Source organism: Manis pentadactyla, chromosome 7 (assembly GCF_030020395.1).
Source record: "Manis pentadactyla isolate mManPen7 chromosome 7, mManPen7.hap1, whole genome shotgun sequence".
Taxonomy (NCBI): Eukaryota; Metazoa; Chordata; class Mammalia; order Pholidota; family Manidae; genus Manis; species Manis pentadactyla.
Genome location: NC_080025.1, coordinates 80,946,573 through 80,964,437, shown reverse-complemented (window position 1 = coordinate 80,964,437; position 17,865 = coordinate 80,946,573). Strand labels below are relative to the sequence as shown.

At 40.0% G+C, this 17,865-nt stretch overlaps 1 protein-coding gene across 3 annotated transcripts in view; it reads left to right on the top strand.

The window, feature by feature from the left end:
• The window catches only part of COL28A1 (collagen type XXVIII alpha 1 chain), a 178,389-nt gene that overhangs the window by 148,475 nt on the left and 12,049 nt on the right, over positions 1-17,865 (top strand). Inside the window, exons 31-36 of one of the 3 annotated variants that reach the window (XM_036894570.2) lie at positions 1,333-1,369; positions 2,746-3,300; positions 4,808-4,965; positions 13,035-13,236; positions 14,719-14,891; positions 15,975-17,571. In XM_036894570.2, the coding sequence (XP_036750465.2) occupies positions 1,333-1,369; positions 2,746-3,300; positions 4,808-4,965; positions 13,035-13,236; positions 14,719-14,891 (1,125 nt within the window). In that variant the 3' untranslated portion in view covers positions 15,975-17,571. Of the gene's footprint in view, positions 1-1,332; positions 1,370-2,745; positions 3,301-4,807; positions 4,966-13,034; positions 13,237-14,718; positions 14,987-15,974; positions 17,572-17,865 lie in introns of those variants that run through there. The other 2 variants (XM_057504546.1, XM_036894569.2) reach the window with 2 other exon arrangements.

Below are 17,865 nucleotides of genomic sequence, written 5' to 3'. Positions count from 1 at the left end.
GCAGAGAAGCTAAGGGATTTGTCCAAAGACTCATGACCAGCCAGTCGGAGATCAATGTTTTAAGAATTCACACCACATTGTTTCAAAAAGACTGTGTCTTTTCCTATACCTTATAAGTCGGCATTTTCCCGTTCTGCTCTCTGTCTCCTTTTTCCTGTCTTCAAATTCTCAGGCAGGGACAGCCATTAAAGGAGGGGTGATGTATGGTTTGAAAAGGCTAATTTAATAGCACAGAAACATTGTATGAAGAATGAAAATATATTGTTTTTATATTACAAGTATTTATAAATACGTGCTATCTTAATAGCATAGTGACATATGAAGATTGAAAAAATATTTGTATATTACAAAAATAGAAAAGAATATGTTGGAATCATTAACTTTTACTCAACTTATAGTAAAAAAAAAATTATTAAATGCCCTGATTAGTCCCTGTGCATGCTTCTATTAAGTCATGTTACCCAGCTATGTCACCTACACCCCAATTCTGTCATTACAGATTTTTCCTTTAAAACATCACTTTTGCAACTGTTAAATTTTATCTCCTTATATCAAGTCCACTCTTCCTTCCTGTTGAAATTTCTGGGCTTCTCTGCTTCTTTCATTGATAAAGTTAATCATCCCTGTCAGCTTCCTGTTTGGCAAACAGAGACTTCTGCCTTCCATAGTCTCATCTGTTACTGTAAACATGCTGCTCCGGACAGGGCGCTGGCAGATTTACTTCCAGGACCCAGCTCATCTCCGGCCCTTTTGTGGAACTAGAGAAGGAGCATTCTGGAACATTTCATAGAAGAGCCAAAGTGGAAGTCTTAGGAAACTGTGGAGGGGACTTGCGAAACTGGGGAGTGGCACAGAAAGGAGGAGGGATATGGCATAGAATGAATTCTCTTTTAGCCCCCAGGCTTGTCTTGGTTGCTCAGCACAAGTGGATTGAATCATGTAATTGAACGCCTGCATTGCCTCACCATTGTAGGTGGTATTTTGTGGACCTAGACTCTGTGCTAAGAGCTCTGTGTGGGTTACCTCATTTAATCCACAACACAGCCCTGACACCCAGATCCTGTTCGGCCACCTGATAAAAAGGTCACACAGCTGATAAATCCTGGAGCCACAACTTGAACTCCAAAAGTCTGAGCTTCTACATTTCCCAATTCAAGCATATTTCTGTTATGATATATTATAGCAACCTTTAACCTCTGTGCTATTTATTTTATTTTCTACAGCAGGAGGGTGAAACCAAATGGCTCAATGCTGATCGTAATAAGACCTATCTTTTATGAATATAGGAAAAAGTTTGGTCATACATTTAATACATTTTCCTTTTTCCTCCAGAAAGAAGAAATTGTCAAACTTATTTTTGAAATATGTGGTAAGATTTGACTGTCAAGAAAAAAAAATCACTTTAAAGTACCAACCCTGCTATGTTCTGTGTTAGTCAAGATAACATGCTCGCCCAGAAGATGTGTATTATATAGCTTATGGAAAAGTTTGAAGCTCATTTGAAAAAATCAATGTGAAACTGAAAGGAAGCAGTGAGAGAGGCGGTGGGAACCCTGACTTAAGAAAAGAGAATCATCTTCCCAGGGTGGTTAAGAGCTTGAAGACACTGGCCTAGAGTCTGTGGGCAGCCAGGCCTTTGTAAAGCACAGTGCTCATTTGTATTCAGTGACATTTACCTGAGCCTAAGAAGGAAAGGAAATATGACTACAGGGGCCCAGCTGGCATTTGAGTCCAGCCCAGCTAGTGATTACAAAATCTACATTTTTCCTGAAGCAAGAAGTCTTTCTGATTTGAGTTCCAAGCACTGTTTCTAGAGTGCATTCCACTCCAAAGGCAGGACAGAGTCAGGAAGGCATTTTGTTTCACACCTCTATCCAAACGCCTCTACAGCTAAACACAGAGACTTAAAATAGAGTTACCAGAAAGAAGTAGTAAAAAAAAAAAAAAGAGAGAGAGAGATTAGCACAGAAGCCAGAGATTAATAGACTAATGAGGATAAGAGAAACTTCTGTACCTAGAATGGAGGCAGGAGCATCACTGTCTTTCTATACAAAGAACCTCAAAGACTTCTGGACTTTAAGAACCAACTTGGGACCCTCTATGGTGCCAGGCTAACTCAGATGTGGCTTCCCTTGACAAGATGGGAGTCACCTCAGTCATCATTGTGAGTGCCTGGGGACATACACCAGCATATATAAGGACAGCTATTCTTGTGTACAGTTAAAGGCCCTAATCCTTCTCTTGCGATTCCATTCCATTACTCTACCCACTGGCCATGCCAATGTGTACATATCCATTTTCACTTAAGAACTGGTTGAAGATTGAAATATTAGCGTTCAGATTCAGATTAAATTTAAATAGTAGAATGATAAAGAACACATTGAGGATAGTGGTTAACTTTCAGGGAGAGAGAAGGGGATGTAATTAGGAAGGCATACACAGGAGTGCTCTTGTAGAAATATTTTCTAACCTGAGAAATCAGCACATAGGTGTTTATTTTATCCTGTACAGTGTTTTGGGTTTTTTTTTCTTTTTTTCAATATATAATTTTTTTAAAAAGTCAGGTATAGAATCCAGAAGGGAGACAGTTGTCAGCTGCGTTCAGGTACAGAAAAGGCGGGTAACAATCCAGGCCTCTAGTACATCCCTGCCCCTCTCTCCCCTCTTCCCACCCATCTGATACCAATCAGTGATTTTTAAAATTTTCATTCCTGCAATGTTTCTATCTCAACATTCATCTTTTAGGTTGTGGGCCCAAATGCAAAGAGACTCCGCTAGAGCTGCTGTTTGTGATTGACAGCTCAGAAAGTGTGGGACCAGAGAACTTCCAGATCATCAAAAATTTCGTGAAGACTCTGACGGACCAGGTTGCTGCGGACCTCGCCACAGCCCGCGTGGGCATAATCAACTATAGCCATGAGGTAGAGAAGGTGGCCCATCTGATGCAGTTCTCCAACAAGGATGACTTCAAGCTGGCTGTTGACAACATGCAGTATCTGGGGGAAGGCACGTACACAGCCACGGCTCTGCATGCAGCCAACCACATGTTTGAAGCCGCAAGGCCAGGTGTTAAGAAAGTGGCCTTGGTCATCACTGATGGGCAGACAGACACCCGAGATGAAAAGAATCTGACAGAGGTGGTGAAGCACGCCAGTGACACCAATGTGGAAATCTTTGTGATTGGTGTGGTGAAGAAAGATGACCCCAACTTCGAAATGTTCCACAGAGAAATGAATCTAATTGCCACCGACCCAGACAGTGAGCATGTTTATCAATTTGATGACTTCATTACCTTGCAAGGTAAGACTGCTCCAGGGCAAAGGCATTTACACTGATATTCCAAGCACCATATTACTGGTTTATCCTGACCAAAATTGGAAATCTGAAGGCTGATGAGGCTTATGCCATGATTAAATTGTAACATGGAGACTCCAGAAGGTAACAGTTAGTATTACCCAGTTTAGTGAGTGAGCACAGTCCCTCATCTTTGTTCTTTCGCAGGAAGTGCCGAGTTAGCCTTGGAGTTGTTTAACTGGGGATTCAGTGGTCGAAGGACATGGGTGGAAAGAAAAGATAGGATTTGGGGGTATTGCTGATTAATGTTCAAAAGTTACCTAACTTGAATAAGAGATGGAGCAAGCCAGCTGCAAGGCAGAAAATAACCTGTGTAGAGTCATAACTACATAAGAAGTGCAGGTGAATGAAAAAGAGTTATGAGAATATAAAGAGACAGGACACACAAATACTGGGATTATTCTGTTCTAGTCTCTGTTATGAAAACAGATAATGATGAGTAAACACGTGGATGTCAGAGTTTATTTTAAAGAACAACATTTTTAATATTCATCATATGGTCCTGCTAACCTGATGGGCTTCCCTTTGCTACCTCATGCTTTCGCACGAACTGATATTCATAATGAGACATTCTAGACACTAACTCATCCGTGATTGAAGTGTGGTCAATATGGCTTCACAATGAAACATGTTCCAATTCTTTGGAAACTGGTAAGTCATTCTGGCAGGGCCCTCACCCAACAAGCTTATGGAGTTAATAAATCTATGCTTAATATGTTTGCAGACTTTGGGTTGACTCCATCCTTCCTTCTCTGCCCATCTGGGAGTGGGTCCTGAGCACAGACCCTCCTCGCCTTATGCTGCCCCGGCCAATTCCGGGTACCAGTGTGGCTGGCCTTACAGATAGCATATCAGGCTCAAAGCCTTCCCACTGTTTCCCTTTTCCTCCAGACCTTTCTAACCTGAGGTCCCATTTTCGTAGCATCCTACTGGGTGACTGGTGGTTTTATCTGATATGTTAAATCTCACCGGGCTGTTAATGTGTTAGAATGGCCCAAGATATTGTATATTTCAGGACAAGCTCGATTTTAATAACTGAATACCTTTATCATAGCTTAATCAATGGAGACAGCAATCTGTTTCAGCCAGTGAGAGATCTGTTTTTGGACTGCTTTGCCTTTTGCTATCCCTAAAACCAGAGGCAACTGCCTATTAAACTTCTTATGGACAAGACTTAACCCTGCCATGGAATAGTTCACAGTTATCTGATGCTTTGGATAACAAGCATTTAAGTCATTCTTTTGCCTATTTGGACCATCTTATATTATTAAAATATTTTAGATGTCCTCTTAGAGATATGTAGAAATGCTACAAAACTTAGTTCACCTAGCAGTTGATTTCAAGTGATAAGAAAGTGTGTTTATTTTAAGAAGAGTACAAGATCTCTTTAAACATGTTTTGAGTAATATTTCATTGCTCCTACTAAACTCCTTTTCTGCTTCTCTTTTAAAAGATACCCTGAAAAAAAAATTGTTTAAAAAATATTGTGAGGATTTTGATTCCTACCTCATTCAAGTTTTGGGTTCACCACCGCTTCAGCCTGGATTTGGGATCTCAGGGGAAAAACCCAGGGAATCCACTCCACAGCCTCAGGAAGAAATTTCTGAGTCTGTAAGTAACTGTCTTGCTTCATGTGTGAGCTTAAAAGTGTGTATTCTGTTTGTTTTACATCAAAGACTATCTTGCCTTACACCATCAAGAATCACCTGAGGTATGTGTATTTCAGATCCATGGGTCTAAATGTTAGCACCTTTGTCTCCATATTTCCAGTTCTGAAATAGCTTTGGGGCTTGAGCATGATTATGAGATTCTTAAGTATCTCCATATTCTATAAGTAATTATTATATGTTGCAAATAATATTTTTACATTACACACCTGCCACCACCAAAGTAATCATGTGTGCTAGAACAGATTAACTCTACACTATTTGAATGACCCACTTGCCAAGCCTTGCACAACCTTTCATGCCAGGTCACAGGTCCCCGTCATCTGTCTGGCATCCACTCCCGACTCTGTACCCTGTCAGGTTTCTCCCAAGGGCACACACGCTCAACCTGCCACTCTCCCATGCTCCACACCATGCTCTTGCTCACTCAGCTTCCCCCTCCTGTGCCCAGAGTGGGGCTGGGAGGGAGGCTATGCAGGCATATGGTGCTGGAGGATGCTCTGCTGCCTTGATCATGTATTCATGAAAAAACTACCTCCCAAAGGTCCTGAGACAAATGTGACTGTCTTCATAGCAAGCTTCTTGGCACTGACCTTGCTGACCAGGTCATGGGCAATTCTTAGGTTCTTTAGGTGAAAACTGGAGAGCCTTTCAAAGTTACTGGTGAGTGAGTGTTGTAGTCCCTTCACCACCAAGTTACAACTGAAGCAGGTCTAGACTGATCTCTACTGTATATAAGACAATCTCTAGCAAACTGGCCCACAGAAGTCATGCCCCTATTCTTTAAGCTCAATGAATTTTCACTGTGCTATTCTTTAGTGAAGACTTCACAAATTTGAAAGACTCATCATGAGCAAATGCAACAGCATTGTAGCATCAGGAGTCAGTGTCTGTTTGGGCTAAGGCCCTGGAAAACCTCCAGATCAGTAGCTGGACTCAGGACCATCCAGGAGTCAGGCCTAGCATGCCACAAGGGGATGGAAGAGAGGACTCACTAGATTTTTATACCCTCTTAAAAAGAGGGCAGAAAGGCCTCTAACACACAGCAGTCCCCCCTTATCTGCGGTTTTGCTTCCTGCAGTTTCAGTGACCTGTGGTCAACCGTGGTCCAGAAGCAGATGATCCTTCTTCTGACTTACCAGAAGGTCAAGAGTAGCCTAACACTGGGTCACAATGCCCACATCATTCCCCTCACTCCATCTGGTCCCATAGCCATTTTATCATCTCACATCACCATAAGAGGGGTGAGTAGACTACAGTATGATATTTTGAGAGAGGGAGACCACATTCACATAACTTTTACTATGGTATATTATTACAATTGCTCTATCTTATTATTAGTTATCATTGTTAATCTCTTATTGTGCCTGACGTGTAAATTAAATTTTACCATAGGTCTGTATGTATGGGAAAAAAACAGCACATATAGGGTTCGTACTATCCAGTTTCAGACAGCCACTGGGGGTCTTGGAACACACACCCTGTGGATACTGACTCCAAGATGGGCAATTCTGATAAGGGAAACAGCCTGCCACTGAAGTGTAGACTGAAATTAACACACTCATTCTGTATCACCTGGTCTGTCAGGGATCTTGGACTCTTTCTGTTCCGGGTCATAGGGTAAACGGCCATTTGATCTTTGTTGCATTTACTCAACTCTTACCTTAGAAGTGCAAAAGCTGCCCTGGCCAGTATTTATGTGAATGAGCATGGCTGTGTTTGGATAAAACTTATTCCCCAAACAGCTGAAGACTTGGATTTGGCCCACGGGGATTTGCTGACCCCAGTCTTTGCTGAGCATTTTAAAGTAAATTATAGACAATATCCTCCTGAGTATGGAATGCTCCTGGGGCCTTTCCCGTTTGTGTGACTTGTCACTTTGTTCCTCCCCTAGTCAGTCCCTGTCCCTTTCTAAAGGCTCTCTAACAAGAGGCAACTCAGGTTTCACCTAGCAAGTGGCAATTAAACTGAGCCCTCTTCATAATCAATGAATTCCAGTAGTATTTATTAACAATTTACTGCTGTAGTAGGTGGTGGCTCTTAAGCACAGTTCCTGTCCACGAGAAGCTCATGGTCTATCAGGGAGGTGGATAAGTACAAGAAATATTAAGAACTTTAGCAGAGCTGTGGATGAAGCACAAGAGATGGTACAATTAATTTCAGGGCAGAGTAATGGAATGCTTTACACAGGAGGTGGCACTGAGCTGAATTGTGAGAATAAGTATGAGTTTTTCAAGGTAAGAGCAGGGAGAAGGGTATTTCCAGCTGAGGGAACATGTGGGCAAAGGGGGATTCCAAAGGGTATGGCACTTTATGATCTTAGGCCAAGTTCAGTCTGACTGGAGCCTAAGGCATATATGACAGAATGGTGAGAGTTAAAACAATTTGAGAGACAAATAATTTGAAGGTTAATTACAAATGGCTTCATATATCAAGCTAAGGAACTTGAACTTCATCCACAGGCCAGGCAGATAGGAGGAAGCAGAGGAATTTTTAAAGCCGGGGTCATATGGCCATACTTGGTTCACAAAAATCAGGAACAGTCCTGGCTGCAGTGTGAAAGGGAAAGAGGAGGAGGAGGGCAGGAGCCCACAGGCTGGCATATGAGCAGCAATAGTTCAGGGGAAAGATAATGAGGCCCTAAACCAAGGCAGGGCGGTCGGGATAAAAGGAGGCAGGGGTTGGAAGCCTTTGATACATCTGTGGCTCGACTCTTCCTCTGTCTTCTGCACTTGTCAGTACTGTCTCCTTTGGTCCTCTTATCATCCCTCTCTCCATGCTGTCAGTTCCCTTTCTCCTCAGCCATACCTCTGCTGTCTTAGCTCAGGGCTTCACCATTTCCCATCATATTAATGATGTGCTCTCAAAACTCTTGTCCTATCTCTCTTTTCTGTATCTTCTCCAGTTTATTACTTGTTGAAAGTGTCATTTTATTATTATTTTTTACTCTTTTAAAAATAACATCATTGAATTATTTCTCTTACATATAATTGCATTTTGTCTGAACCTTCTTAAAAACCTGTCTCTAATACCATAGCATGTGTTTTAACTTGGAACTAAGCCTCCATGACAGCAGATAAAGAAAAATAACAAATATTTGAGTACATCTATATTTTCTCCTAATGTTCTATTCAAGCAAAATTTTATAGGTTGGACAATCACATTATACTTATTATGATTAATGAAGTAGCCTACTCAAAGGCCATAATCAATGCTTTCAAAAGACATGGACTCTTCAGACTTTTGAAAGACTTGGGACTGAGCCTAATATTAGCTTAGTTTCTCCACTGACAAATTGTTGGGTTCCTATAATTAGAACTAATTATTTGTAAGTGGCCTTTGTAAGCTACATAAGGGTTAAATTGGTCAATACTACAGTCTATTTGTTTATAAAATAAAATTACTACTCTCTCATTGTGTTGGTAAAAAAAAATTCAACTTCTTGATGAAACTAATTATTAGTATTGCAATGTGAAATTGCTGTGTAAGCATCACATATTGCTAATAATACACTTATTACCTTTAGAATATACAATGCCCTTATTCTATGATAGAGAAAAAGAAAACATTACAAAATGACCTAAAAGAAATATCCCAGACCTGAAAGGCAGGGAACTTGGCTCATAGTCTCACTGTTAAAGCTAAATACTTTTGCTTCCTTGGCTCCCAAGTATGTATTTTTTTATATTTTATTATTTCAGAGATTGAAATACATCTATTTAGTGTGTGGTGGTCTTTTAGAGAGACTTTAAAAATTTTATAGTTTATCTCACAATGAGACATTGCAGAAATGAAATCTGATGGCTGCCTGAAACTGAGTGAATCACCTCTTTCTTAAGGTTTCTGTTTCCTCATTTGTAAAACAAGGTATTATTACCAGAATATTCTTCCTTTAAAAAAACTACTGTTAGGTCAGCCAAAAACTGGGGGCAATGCCAGAATGGAGGGCATTGTACTAATGGTACGAAAGAGAGGGTCTACCCAGGATAAAATCCTGTAGTGCGCCCTCTAGGAGAGCTGCAGGTGATCAGGAGAGGGGCAGCCCAAACCCGATGTGCTCCTGACTCGTCCCTCAGCAAACCCACATGCTAATGAAGAACATTCAGTTTAAGTATGTAAGTGCTTAGGGACTGGCAAGGAAATGTCGTCACCTAGGATGAGTCAGTGGAGGTCAGAAACCTGAGAAGGCGGGCACCTCGCAGGCCCTGGCTGCAGAGCCAGCTGGCAAGCCCAGAACCCCCACAGCCAACCAGGAGAAGCACGGACCCACATTGATGGGGAGAGCTCAGTCTGAACACCTGGTCTAATGCAGCTGATCATTAGCATTCACCCAGAGAAGACATGAGCTCAGATGTGAAGAGCTTATCTGCAGTATATGCAAGATGCAGGGTAATGAATTATAAGGAAAATGTTTGGAAATCATAAACAAAATGACAACCTTTGGGAACTGTGTGGTGCCTGGTTAGTAAGCCTCCTTTAGCTCATACATTTACATCCCCAGGATGATGCTGGAAATGTTTTCCTCCCCTTGAAGATCTGCTTTGAGGCTGAAAGTGGCTGATGATAACTTATCAGCTTGTCCGGCAGCAAGCAGCAGCCCTGGACTCCAGGTGCTGGCCTCTCACCTGTCCCTAGTCTCTGCTTCTTTGTCTTTTTACTGGGGTGAGTGTACCCCTGCTTGAAACCAGGACCGTCCATCTCCTCCAAGGTGGGCCAGTGCAGCAGGAGTAGAAATGCCACACTTAAACCTAAAAACAAAAGCTCTGCATGGTAGGCAAGCTTTTGCTTTTTTTAAGATTGATAAAAAGCACAGAGAACACATGCAACAGACATCTGAGATGCAACCAGTGTTTCTGTTTGTTCACCCACTCTTGCTTCACATCAAGCTCTAGTCCTTGGTTTTCCTCAAGTCTCGTTCTCCTTCTCTCCAGAGGCAACCAGTAAAGTTTGGGGCTGCTAAACTCCCACTTTCAGAGTTGGAATTATGTTAGGGTCTAATATTTCCTATTTTAAACCAAGGACATTAAAGCCTAGAGGAACTGAATAATTCATCCAAAGTCCCTCTTCCCTCCCCCTTCCCTTCTTCCTCTCTCCCTCTTTCTTTCTCAGTCTCATTCTGATATACCCAGTGACTACTAGTTGCTGTTCTATGCTATAAAAAAAATTTTTTTTCCATTTTTAAATCAGGTTATTTTTATTATTGAGTTTTAAGAGTTCTTTATATATTCTGGATATTAATGCCTTATTATATTATGATTTGCAAGCATTTCCTCTCACTCTGTGATTTGATTTGCTTTAAAAAAAATTTTTTTTAAAGACAACAACAACAAAAAAGAAATTAGGAAAGGTTTCATCTATGGGGACCAACTTTTCCCTGGCACGTTGGGAGGGTTGACTTTGGGAGCCTGAGGCAGAATGGAGAGAGGGAAGGAAGGAAGGAAAGGTGCAGCAAGATATGCTGGGAAGAGCAGAGGGCAATGTTGTAAATGTTGGGGAGACAGACTGTGGCAGGGCTATGGAGGCATATATTGAGGAATGTTTCACCCATAAAACTGGCAATTATCTCTTTTTTTCATTCATAACATCTTGTAAATGGCGAGAGTTTAAGAAAAGACACTCTCTAGTGAGAGTGCAAACTGCAAAAATTTTTTTGGGCTTGGTCTCAAAAGTCTCAAATATGTGTGATCTTTGAGCCAGCAATCAGCCATGTGGTTTCTAACAGAAAGAAAAGAGAAAAAAAGGAAATAAATTCAATGCTTAAAAGGCCATTATAGTTATGTATAGTCTATATTTGAAATGATGCTATAGAGTTCCAGTAAAATATGTGGAACCATAATATATTAAATAATGAAAAAAAAGAAAAAAGGAAATCAAACATAGTATATTTTTTTCTTAAAAAAGTATACACATAAAAAGAAGACTGGGGAAAAAATACACCTGATACCTGGGAGCTGGAATCACCTGTGATTTCTATTTTCTTCTTGCCTGTCCAGATTTTCTAAATTCCCTTCGGTGAACATGTTTGTCTTTGTAATAAGGAAGAAAATTTAAAAAATGGCAAACTATAACAATTATGCATTTGTTTAAGCAGTCTGAAATCTCACAGGCCAAAAGATAAAATTATTCTCATTTATAAAAAAGATCATAATTTCTTTTGTTTTAGAACCTTAAGTATAATGCTCTTGTAGTCAGATTCCCAGATGGTAGTATGATTGAGAAAGAAAACACACACTCCTAAATTTACAAGAGATAAAGAGAAGCTTCTGAGGTCTTAAGACTCGAACAACGTAATGATTTAAAGACAGAGTTAATTCCTTTAAGAAAACTTCAGCCTAGTACACTTCAGAGGAACATTCTCACCTGACAGACGCTAATATATGAAGTCTAGCCTGTCAACCATTGGCTTTTTCTTTTTATAAGCTTTTAACTTATTTTTTTCTTAAAATGAAATATGTACAAGGAATAAAAGAACACAGTATTTTTTTCCCTGAAACAGGCTTTTCTCAGACTTCTGCCTCTAGCTTACCAATAATTTTGGTGAAGTTCCTTTATCATTTGGAGCTTTAGATTCTCCCATAGAAAATGGGGTACTGACAGTTTTCCTCTGGCCTTAAAATTCTCATTCTATGATTGTAACAAAAGTTCACATTCAAACTGTCATATGTACATACAAGATCATTCTTAAAGGAAGAGGAGCACCAAGAAATTCTCTATTTTACCTTCATTTCTACCAAAAGTTGTGTTTTAGGCCTAGTGCAAAGTCACTACAGCATTGAATGCCCTTTATATAGGGCTCACACCCAGACCAATCCCAATGGAAACATTTGCTCTGATTTACCTAGTGGCACTCTAATCTGCAAAAATGTACACTAGTAATAGAATTCATCAGCCCTTCCCCACTGTGCGTGTGTGTGTATGTTTGTGTGTGTGTGTGTGTGTACAGAATCAAAGATGGCAAAGAGCAGCTGATGAGAAGGCTGGCTCTGGTCACACAGGATGACAGGAACCAAAGGTAAGAAATCATTGAAAATGACTTTACTAGTTCACAGACTTGACTACTTAAATAAACAAAATGTAAACAGACAGATAAACAAGAGAGGGCCTTACACAGTGGATAAATGACCACATTGTGCCAGGACTGAGATGGATGAATGATTCAATTCCATGTGGCGCTCAGGGAAAAGAAAACAAGGACTTACTGGTCCCAGAAAAGACTGACATAGCTCCTGGCATTGTAAAGAATAACAGACATGACTCTTTTCTTTTTTTGTGAAGCTGAACACCTTTTCTTCCTTGTTTCATCATATATCAGCAGTTTAGATGAAACTTAGAATTTTAGTTCAGACAACTTGCTTTCGAAATTATAACCCTTTGTTCCTTAGCTAGCCAACATTTTTCAGAACTTCTTAGAAGCTATGCATCTGGCAGCATTTAGCATTTGCTGGGGTGCAGATGAAGGGATGAGATAAACAGTGATTGCTATTGTTTTCATTTTAGCTGTATTATTGTCCTCTGCCATCCCAATTCCCACTCAAAGTTGGTTGAGTGTGTGGCAAATAGTCCGCAATTTATTGTTAAGTTCTCCAGTGTTAGGAAATGATGAGGAAAAGCCATGAAAAAAAATAAAGGTCAAATAAGTTAGTGGTTACTTTCCCTCCTCATACCAGTGACTAAGAAAAGAATGAAAATCAACTCCTCCAACCTCACATCTTTCATGCTTTTCATGCAGCTCTCTGGAAGGCCCAGCACAAAAACAGCTATGCCTGGAGGTGGGAAGTGTGTGTGTTTATATACACACAGACCCACACAAAGTGGTGGGAAAATCTGTAACTTAGGTATTCAGGAATGCATGACATAGAGAGGGGCCTCATTTCCTGAGCTTTTATTGACATAATTAATTTTTTGAGAGTTGGAGAGAAGTGGAAATGCTGAACTTTTCCTTAAATGTTCCTAAAAGCAAACTAGTTGTATTGACTTGGTATTGCCAGAAACAAAACTGAATTTTTGTTGTAGGTCACAGTGCCAGGAGTCCAGAACAAAGAGAACGAGGCCCCTGAGCCTACCTGGGCTGATAGCCTGGCCACCACCCCTTCATCTGAGGTGGCTGCCATCCAGTGGGCATTGCCCAGCCCTGCAGAGGATGGGACAGAAGGTCTGGAAGCCAGAACTCCAAGTCCCGTTTTGAACTTGCAGCCGGGAAAGGTGGTGCACAGAGGTAAGAGGTATCTGCCAAGCAGCTGCTGCACCTACAATGAGAAGGCAGAGATGATGCTCTATGATCTCACCCAGAGAGAACATGCTTGGCTCTAAACAGGGAGGGTCATTTTATTATGCAGAGAATTAGAAAACTGGCTGGCTGTGGTACAGATTTGGTCAATTAAAAAAATGTTAACACCCTTATAGTGTTTATTATTGTTATTTTTAATTGGAATGCCTGTGGAGACAATTGTGCTCTCCTGTTTACCATAGCTCCAACCACTCCCTATTATCTTATATGTGGCCGTCACACATGGAGACATTTGAATTTTTCACCCCTGGATTGTAGAAGACAGAGAACAAGATAGAATCTAGATTCCAATTCATCAGTATATTTTCTATGGAATTGGTATCTATAGAAATTAATCGTTATATACATAGTTTCTGAAAAATAGGCAAGTGAGACGGCATCCTTGTCCAAAAGAAGCTTAGATTGGCATGAGAAGTTACACACTGCATTATTATTTAGCTATTTTTAAGAGCAGAGGTAATGAAAGTCTATTGCCTCTTTCCATTTGAGCTCAGGAGTCTTCCTAGGAGAGGTAGATTTAGAGGTTAGCTTTAGAAAATATCAGAATCGAGATAAACTCTAAACTTGAAGGAATGATTATGGGAGATGGAGAGAGAGCTTTTTTTTGCTATTGAGAAATTAGGCTTATAGAATATAAACTGCCTCACAGAATACAAGTCTTAGGCAGCAATCACCTACTTGGTCTTTTCTTATGGTTTTTCTCATCTTGGAATCACCTCCTGAGATAAGAAATACCAATCAGGGCACTAAGGAGCCATGAAATGAAGAGATTTAACCAGTGGCTTCATTGTATTGTTGTAGCTCTCCTTTGTTTTTGTTTTTAAATAGTGGAAATGTTTCTGAAACGTTTTTAAAAGTTACATTAAGGTTATCTTTTTATTGTCTTGCAAGAGCTGCTCTTTTTAAAAGAACACTGTGATGTAAAGAGATCCCAGGGATTTTCCTTTTTTAGTAGGCAAAATTACCTGTGCAAATGGTGGTGCTACCTACAAACAAACTGGGAGAGAATGTGTACAGATGGTCAAAATAATCTTTCCCAATACTAATTTGATTTTAAATTAAGTACAAAGCAAGTGAAGAAGTCCTATATTTTTCTCCGGTCAACTAATCTCCTCAAGAGTATTAGCCAATGAAGGTTCTATGTTCTGCCTTCAGGGAAATAATGCATTTTTAATGGGGATTCATACATATAAAAAATTTTTCATGTTTTCAAAGGAATGTACACCTAACGGCAAAGTTTCAGGTGGTGGAGGAAATACCCTGGGTATTAGGGAGCACTTCTTTAAGTTAGAACCATCATTTCTTAGTTGGTGTATTAGTGTGCATGAAACATAAACTTCACAAAGTTTTTACTTCTCTTTCTAGTGAAAGGAAAATCTCTAATAATACATTATCCTTTTCTCATTCTAGATCCTAGATGTTTGGAAGCCCTAATGCCAGGAAATTGTGGTGAATATGTGGTTCGATGGTATTATGACAAGCAGGTCAACTCCTGTGCCCGCTTTTGGTTCAGTGGCTGTAACGGCTCAGGAAATAGATTCAACAGTGAAAAGGAATGTCAAGAAATATGCATTCAAGGATGAGTGAGTAAATCAACCTGTAATAAGCCAAATCTACTAGGAAGAACTTCTATAATTTCAACATATTCACCCAATACAAATAAAACACCATATTTGAGAATATGTTGAGTATTTACAATTTATAAACATAACTGAATCCTTATGACCACCCTGGGATGTATGTATTACTATTTTTACAGATGAAGAAGCTGAGGCTCTGAGAAGTTAAGGAACTTAACTAAAATGTGGCAGCTCTGGGGAATTTGACACAGGGCTGTGTAAGGGCAGTACAAGGGCTCTGTCTCCTTTGCAGCCTGCAGTGTGGTACTGATTGCCATTAACTCCTATTCTATGTATTATGTCAGATTAAACTCCTGCCCCAGCCCATTCCCCCAGAATCCCCGGCCCCCCAGTCCCTCCCAACTCCTCAGTGCCCAACCCCTTCACAGCTCTGCCAGTAGTAAAAGGGAAGTGGTAGGGAAGCACTGGGGCTTGGGAATTAGAAGTGATGGGAGTATGTTTGCACATGGGAGGTGGCAAGATAAGAGAGATATCCTGCTTGGGGGAACCCAGTGAGAGGGAATGGTTCTGGGGGATGAGAAGAGCTGGGGTAAGGATAGGGATGGTGAGCACGGTTCAATTTTTGCCTCACTTGCCCTGAAAGTGATTAAAAACCAATTTAAATTAAAGTTACTTAATTCAAATTTATTAACATGTCACTCCCCACTCCTCCAACATATCTGGGAAAAATAAACCTTTATTATGTACTTAAACTATATGTTTACAACAAAAGTTGCAATTTAAACAAAGGAAGTTTTTCATCCTTTCTTTAAAATATGCAAGTGAAGCTTTCAATTTTAGCAGATGGAGAAGGTGCTTGACAGCCAAGGATTACTGGAAGTCCATCCACTCTTGAGCAGATATTTTAAAGATAAGACTTATACTGCAAAATGAGCCACCAAATTGAAATATGACCCAACAGAGCAGTAGAGAACTGGCTCTGTCATTTTATAGTAATTTTGCGACATCCAGTCTGGGCAGGTCAGTAGTTCTGAGATGCTCTCAGACAGCATTTGTATATCATCTCACAACACTTTCTTCTTTCAGCCTGTGACCCTCATTCAAGTTCAGCAGTACCAAAAGGGCAATCAAGGAAGAAGGGTGCTGGGAGAACAGCCATCTTAAAAAAGAATAATTTTGTGCAGTTTAAGTAAATTCGTATTATCTAATATCTGGTTTTACAAACGAATATATGCAATACACTTGGAATTTGAAAAACATGATAAAAGTTGAATGCCAGTGAACACATCACACAGAGAATTAATCAAACATAATCAGTTCTACTGAAGGTTCCTGTGTGCCCTGCACCATCTTAGCTCCCTGTTCCCTGCCGGGGATATCCCATTTGAATTTTGTGTTTACCACTTCAATTTGCTATTTTGCTACTCAATTCAGGTTGGCAGAATTTTAATCCGGGTTTGTGCTGACATTCATGTAATATCACATGTATTTCTATGTATCTCTAAACAATACATCATCGTTAGAGCTTCATAAAAATGGTATCATACTCCAGTCTTCTGCAGTTTATTATTTTTTGTTACACATTCAATCTTATAATTTTCACTCAATACTATAGTTAATTCATATGTTCTACCATGTCTAAATGCATTCCTAAATATTTATTTATTTAGGTTTTTTTCTTGAGCTTTAGAAAATTTGTTTCATAATATGTATTTCTTTGAACTTGATATATTACATTATAATTCATACATATTCATTTACTTTCATAGTTGTATAATATTTGTGTGAGTATATCACACCATATTTAACCAGTGCTTGGCTATGATCAATTAGATTGTTTCTATTTAATTGTTTTCACTATCCATCAGTGTTTCTATGAGTGTCATATGCACAGCTTCGGGTGTGTGCACCAGTATTCTTCTAGGATGTATACTGTACTGTAGCATATTAATAAATAGTGTATCATACCAATTTTTCCCCAAGAGTTTCAACCAATTCATTCTAAATCCCCACCAGTGTGTATAAGAGCTCCTATTGCTTGATATTCTTGTCAACACTTAGTATTGTCAGACCTCTTCATTTGGCCAATAGTAGGTGTAAAACAATATCTTGCTCTCATTTGCCTTTCTCTGGTGACATCTTATCATATTTATTTACCATTGTGCTGCAGCTTTAGTAAAATGTCTGTTTATACTTCAGAAAGATTTTTCCGTTGGGTCATTTGTCTTTTCCTTATTGAATTTCAGAAGTTCCTTATTGTGATGTATTCTTTCATATGCAACAACTGTAATAGTATTATACATAGCAGTAATAGTAGTATAACTCCAATCAGGTTCCTGGACCCAATTCCAATGTGTGTAAGCATAAGGGTCAGGGGTTTTTTCCACACATAACACTAAGCATTTCTCAAACACTAACAGGGTATCTGAGAACTCAATTCTGATGCTATCTGCCCAGAGACAGTCCCAGATTCCCCAGGTTAAGAGCTCTATCCTAAAGACTGCCATCCACCACACCCCCCAACACCCACACCCCTGAACTCCAGATGCCAGTCACAAGCCCCAGGCAGTTTACCTGTGCTTCTGAGCTACCAACTATAGATTGGAGGTTCCCACGACCTCCCCCTTAGATTCAATTTGCTAGAGCAGATCACAGAACTCAGGAAAACACTTAGGCTTACCAGTTTAGTGAAGGATAAAAGTTAATAGCCAGATGAAGAGATACTGTCTAAATTTCAGAATTTCCAGAATCTCCCACTTGGCCTTAGCCATTTACATATCAACAGGTGTTTATCTCTGGGTTACCCGAAGCCTCTGGGGCAAGGGGTGGAGAGATAACAGGCCATTCTCTCCTCCCCTCCATTCCTAGTACTAATTGTTCTGGTATCTGCCAGTCACCAAGGGCCCACTAATGGAGCTCCTCTTGGAAGGGGTGGGCAGGAAGTAGAGAGCATGCCAAGGGGGCAGAGCATGAGCTG